Source organism: Plasmodium sp. gorilla clade G2, assembly GCF_900097015.1.
Source record: "Plasmodium sp. gorilla clade G2 genome assembly, chromosome: 5".
Taxonomy (NCBI): domain Eukaryota; phylum Apicomplexa; class Aconoidasida; order Haemosporida; family Plasmodiidae; genus Plasmodium; species Plasmodium adleri (nom. inval.).
This window is the reverse complement of record NC_041697.1, coordinates 688,358-695,000: the sequence shown is the minus strand read 5'-3', so window position 1 is coordinate 695,000 and position 6,643 is coordinate 688,358. Positions and strand designations below refer to the sequence as shown.

General features: G+C 17.6%; 3 protein-coding genes across 3 annotated transcripts in view; 2 read left to right on the top strand and 1 right to left on the bottom strand.

Annotated features, from left to right (window-relative positions):
- PADL01_0518000 (histone RNA hairpin-binding protein, putative) overlaps positions 1 to 271 on the bottom strand; it is a gene marked incomplete at both ends in the record, with an annotated part of 882 nt that extends 611 nt beyond the window's left edge. Inside the window, one exon of the mRNA XM_028685546.1 lies at positions 1 to 271. This exon is cut by the window's left edge and continues 611 nt beyond it. Within this exon, the coding sequence (XP_028537034.1) occupies positions 1 to 271 (271 nt within the window).
- Positions 272 to 2,302: 2,031 nt separating this feature from the next.
- PADL01_0517900 (conserved Plasmodium protein, unknown function) lies at positions 2,303 to 3,201 on the top strand (the record flags this gene model as incomplete). The annotated part of the gene is made up of 3 exons (XM_028685545.1): positions 2,303 to 2,556; positions 2,726 to 2,779; positions 2,925 to 3,201. The coding sequence occupies 3 exons, from the start codon at positions 2,303 to 2,305 to the stop codon at positions 3,199 to 3,201; spliced, it is 585 nt and encodes a 194-aa protein (XP_028537033.1).
- Positions 3,202 to 3,842: 641 nt separating this feature from the next.
- On the top strand, positions 3,843 to 5,180 carry PADL01_0517800 (secreted ookinete protein, putative; the record flags this gene model as incomplete). The annotated part of the gene is made up of 7 exons (XM_028685544.1): positions 3,843 to 4,115; positions 4,288 to 4,303; positions 4,418 to 4,507; positions 4,625 to 4,641; positions 4,787 to 4,852; positions 4,931 to 5,063; positions 5,164 to 5,180. The coding sequence occupies 7 exons, from the start codon at positions 3,843 to 3,845 to the stop codon at positions 5,178 to 5,180; spliced, it is 612 nt and encodes a 203-aa protein (XP_028537032.1).
- Positions 5,181 to 6,643: the final 1,463 nt, after the last annotated feature.

Genomic DNA, 6,643 nt, shown 5'->3' with positions numbered 1-6,643 from the left:
CCCATGCATGTATTTGTTTTCTCCATTTTTTTAATTCCTTATTCCACTGAGATAAACTTATTTGTTTATTATATCGAGGAGTTTCAGGATGCCAACTATTTTTTAAATCATTTCTTCTTTCAATTTTTGGTATTGCTTTTAAATATCTCTCATAACATATTAAACGTTTTGTTAAATTTATATTTTTTATCCTCTGATTTATTTGACTTTCACTTAATTCTATGTTATTATTTTTATAAGTTTTATTCATATAATTTCTTTTTTCATTCATTAGCTTATAATATTAATATATTTCTAAATGGTGCTGTACGCCTTTTTATAAACTTATGGTTTTTTTTTTTTTTTTTTTTCTTATCACTTTTACACCTTTTTGTCATCAAATATGTGTGTTTCCACGAACTAAAAAATTATATATAACTATAAATTATTGTTACATTAAAAAAAATGTAACATTTTAATATGATAATTTTTAAATTATGTCTATCAAAAATAAAATGATAGAGCTATTTTTTTTTTTTTTCTTTTTTAGTACATGGCAAACATTAGCACTGTACTTTCATCATATATATATAATTATATATATGTATCTATATTTACAAAATATTTATACTTGATGTTATTTTTTTTTTTTAATACACATTTTATTCAAAAAAAAAAAAAAAAAAAGAAAAATTTATACAAAAAAAAAAAAAATATTAAATATAATATATATTATATATATGTAAAAAAGAGCTTTTGTTTATTATAAAACTATAAAATGTATATATAAATAGGAATATATATATATATATATATATATATATATATATATATATTAAGTTATAGCTGATATATTTTTCTTTATTTTTTTTTTTCTATAATAATTGAAAAAAATATATTATATACTAAATCATTCCTATTTTTAAAAAAATCCCTTAATATTTTATATATATATATATATGTGAACATTTTCTTAAAATAAATAATATTTATATTAAATAAATATTTTAATATTATTTCCAAGAAAAACGAGAGAAATATTCTATGGAATATATATTTATATAGAAATTGTTTTTCGGCTTCCATATATGTATATATATATATATATATATATATATGTATTCATTTTTATATGATCCCATAAATGCTTATACTTTCTAATGGAAACTAATCTTTTAATGCCATAAAATTGTTATAATATATATACATGATATTATAAAAAAGAAAAATGAAAAAAAAAACCAACCTCTTATTAACATATATATATTTATTTATTTATTCCTCTTATAGCAAATGTCATATTATTTTATCCTATACACGTTTTATCTTATCATTAATAAGGGTATAGTTTATTAACTTATATCCTTTCCCAAAATTATGACTATTTTTACATGTATTAAAATTTTTTTTCTTTCTCAAAATATAGATTTATTTTTAATTATATTAAAAATTATTATTATTACCGTTTCTTTTTTTTAATGCTTATAATATGTTAAGAGAAATTTTGTCTCCTTTTAATTGTGCAACAAGGGTTTATATATTTGTTGACACTATGTGAAGAATAGCTATAAATAACAACGACCCACAAAGTATATTCTACAATATAAATAAATAAAAATATATATATATATTTTTGTATATATAATAAATAATTTGACCAATTTCCTTCATTTTTTTTTTTATAGTTCATATGCTTATTTCTATTTTATGTCTTTTTATTTTGTTATTTTTTTTTTTTTTAAAAACGAGACATTTTAATATCTCGTAAATGAGAGAACATATATAATACAAGGTATAATATATATTGCAACTTATATTAATATTTTACATTTGGATATATCCAGACATGCTAAAGTAAACTCTCATTTTTTTATAGCTCTTTTTTTTTTTTTTTTTTTTTTCCCCTTAAATAGCTATTTTTCCATTTTTTTGCCTGAACGTGCAGGAAATCAAATATTAGTTATTTTTCCATTTAATAATATATATATATGTACATTTTTATAATTGTTACAACAAATTTTAAGTTATAATAACAAACAATTATGAAGGTTTTTAAATAATTAATTTTCTCTTTTTATAAATTTCAAATTAAAAATTTAAAAGACTTATAAAAAATATATTCATTCCTACAAAAATATATATATATATATATATGTATATGTAACTTATAAACAAGACGATTTCATTAATTTTGCTTTTTTTCTCAATATTGTCGAGTTATTAATAATTAAACTTCTCTTTTATTTTTATCGTTATACTAAAAATTTTTTTTTTTTTTTTTTGTGTTCCTTATATCATATTGAGAAATAAAAAAAAAAAAAAAATGGATTCCATTCCTATAACCGAAATGACATCAACAAAAAAAGAACATTCACAAGATAATATGTTTGAAATAATGAAAAAATCTGACCAGAATAATAACTCATCACTTTCTGATAGGTCTCAAAAATCTCAAATTCCAGAAATCAAATTTTGTAATTCTGATATCTTAAATGAAGATAAAGAAAAACAATATAATGATTTTCTTAAGTCTTATAATGGAGAATATTCAGTTGAACAAATGAAGAACTTTTTAAAGTAATTTAAAAAATTTATAAAAAATTGTACTTTTCTTTGTGTATATAAACATACTTTTATAACCTTTAATAAATATAAATAAATTTTTATTAATTTTTTTTTTTTTTAATTTTATTTGCATCTTCATATATATATATTATACGAAATTTATTTACCATCTTATTTTTAGAAATGGAATTACTGAAAATGGTGTTAGAATTTTGACAACGGATAAATGTTCATGGTTAGTTATTAAGTGAAAAAATTACAACATATATAGACAAACATATAAATTAATGTACTTGTATTTATTTGTTTATATATATATATATATATATATATATATATCTTTAATAATATTATATAATTGTAAATACTACCTTTTTCAGGTTATATGATTATTATAGAATAACCAAAACATCAGATCCATGTGTTAAAGAATTAACTGGAAATACTACTGTTGATTATTATTACTATACTACTCCGTTTTCCACACAAATAGGAAATATAAATTTAGTTATGATGCATAGTCAAGTAAACTTTGGAGATGGCACTTGTGCCCCTGCTGATCGATTTTTCAAAATGAACTCAACTACACCTGAGATGATTAAAGAAGCAAAATTAAAAGCGAAGCATTTTCAATATGAATGTATGCAATATATATAGACTAATTTTCCGAATTTTTTTTTTCTTTTTGAATTTTTTTCTTTTTTATTAAACTTATATATAATGTTTAACTGGATTTTTTCTTTTTTATTTTAATATTTTATTTATATATGTGTTAATTTATTAATGCATGACATATTCTGATAATTTACTTTTTAATATATGTAACTTAAGGATTTTCTAATAATTCCTTTAAAAAAATAAGATATCTTAAAATATGAAAATTTGTATATATATATATATATATATATATATATTTATAACTATTTCATGAGGTTTGTTATACAAAATGGAATTATTTACTTGATGAATATTTCAATGTATCTACATTTGAATATATATATATATATATAATGTAAAATTAAAATAACAACCAATATGATATATATTAAACTACATTTTTTCTTATTATTCCTTGATTATTTTTCCTTTTTACTGTTAGATTAAATCCCTTAAAATATTTTAATTATTTCCCCTTTGTTTTCTATAAACGTATCTTTTTACTTAAAAAAAAAAAAAAAAAAACATTTCATTTTTTTTTCCCCCCCTATTTGTTATATATATATATATATATATATATATATATATATTTATTTATTTATTTATTTATGTTTGTATTTAAAATGTTGCAAAGAAATAAAATGTCTGTTTTTTTTTTCCTGTTCTTGAATATGTTGCTCTATTCTATAAATTGTGAACAATCAGAAATATTACCTTTAGGTGATATTATATCAAGTGTTGCAGATATAACAAATGCAATAACCTCCAATCAAAAGGAAGGATCAACTAATGATGTTGTTACTGACTCGTTACCAAAGATTAACCTAAAAATAGTTCCATCAAAAAAATTGCATATCACTAAAAGTGACTTGGTGTTTTTATTGTCTGAGTTGCGACAAGAAATTAGAAGACAAGTAATATAATATATATATTTTTTTTTTGTAAAATATTTTAAATGTTAATATAACTAGCTAATATTGGAGTTTTTTTTTTTTTTTTTTATGTGTTAAAAAAAAAATTAAAATTAAAATATTATTCCAACTAGCCAATTTGTATATTTATTTATTTTATGTTACTTTATTTTAGATGGGTATTCTCGAAGGTTATGTCATATTAAAAAAAAAAAAAAAAAAAAAGAATATAGAATAAATCATAATAAACTCTTAATTAATAATATATACATATATATATAATGTATATGTATCTATATATCCAGACGAACTTGAAGAGAAAGAAAGAATGAGACAAAGATCTTCTTCTTTATGGAATAACAACGAATCAGCTATTTACACCCCAAATGAAAAGGGTACATAAAAAGTTTATATAAACATATAATTGATCAATATATATATATATATATATATATTTTATTTGATCATTATAATGTACACATATATATATATATATATTAAATAACGTCTAGTAGATGAATCTCAGGAGGTATTACTATGAATTATTTGTTAAAAAATAAATACATTTATATAAAAATATAATGTTTTTATATTTCCATAAATATATATGTATATGTGTATGTTTGTACTTTTTTTTTTTTTTTTTTTTTTTTTTTGCATTTTTCTTTAAACAGGTCAGCTCTATAGAAGATGAGGAAGAAAAAGAAGAAATCGAAGATTTATTAGACTCATTAAATAAGGTATAAATAAAGTTATATTTTATTCTAAGAGAACAATATATATTTTTTAAAACTATATATGACACATAATAATTATAGATAAAGAACGAAGATAATGACACCACAAAAGAAAAGGTGACGTATGATATAGAGATACATGAAAATAGAGATACACATAAAAAAAATAATTTACAAAATGATGAAGGATTTAAACAAAAATCATTTAGGAACGGTAACAATGATAAAATGTATTCACATATATATATATATATATATATATTTTTCTTTTATCATTTAATTTTATTTTATATATTTTTTTGGATATATAATAGGCCCAATTATGAAGTAATCCAAATTTGTATTTATTTCATTTTAAGAAGAAAAAAATTAATATATATACATTTGAACATAATTATATTAGTAATGGATAAATATTTCAGTGCAGATTAATTATTATAAAAATATAAATGTTTATTTTTAAGTATATATTTTATATACTATTATTTAAATAGTTTAATCTTTCTTTCTCTCTTTTTTTTTTTTTTTTTATTATTATTCTTTTATCATGTTTATAGCTTAATTTTTTTTTTTTTTTTTTTTTTTTTGTGTTAAATATTTTGCAAAAAAAACAATTAAATTTGGTCATATAAAAAATTGAAAATATATCTAAATGGGGTATTGACGAAATATCAAACTTATATATGTATATGTATATATATATATATATATAAGGATACATTATATTTTTAACTTGAATATAATATATATTTATATATATATATATATATATTTTTCATATGATATATTTCATATTGATGTTGTTCATTCTATGTAGAAATCATGGGAATGAAAAATATATATATATATATATATAATAATAATAATAAAATTTGGAGAACATAATTAATTAATTATATATGACGAAATGTATATGTGTTATTATCTAACTATATACACCTTTATACACCTCTTTTTTTTTTCTTTCTTTTTTTATTTTTCCTGTTTAATTGTGGGGTTACGCATATATATATATATATATATATATATATATATATATATAAAAGAAAAAGAAAAGTTTATGTATACACATTTATGGTGTATATAAAAATTTTCATATTTTGAAGGATCACCCTCTTTTTTTTTTTTTTTTTTTTTTTTTTTTTTTTTTTGTTCTTGTCTTTAATGTATATCCCAATTTAGAAATTATTTATTACGAAAATAATTTTTAAATATTATATATTTAAATAATTACATTTTTAATTAATAATTTTTAAAACAATATATATATATATATATATATATATATATATATTATTTCAAAATATTTGGTGTATATTTTATTTTATATAAGAGTCCACTTTAAAAAAAAAAAAAAAAAAAAACTGTCGTTGTTCGCATTAAATTATATATATATTATATATATAATTATATATATTTTTAAAAACAATAATAATTTATAAAAGAAATGAATATATATATATATAAAATATATATTATTATATATATTTATATATAATTTTTTTTAATTTTTTTATTTTATTTTTTTTCCTTGTTTTGGTATGTATAAAATTGGACATATAAAGTCCTATCTTTTTGAATATTAATAAAATTTACTTTTTTTTTTTTTTTTTTTTTTTTTTTTTTAATATATTTTTTTCACTTTTTAAAATAAAAAATGTATCTATATAAACACGTTAATAATTTGCATATACATATATATATAATATATATATATTATATGTACGTATTATATTATTTATATATTTAATTACACGTGGGCTTATTAGCAATTCTTCGTTTTTATTCTTTTTA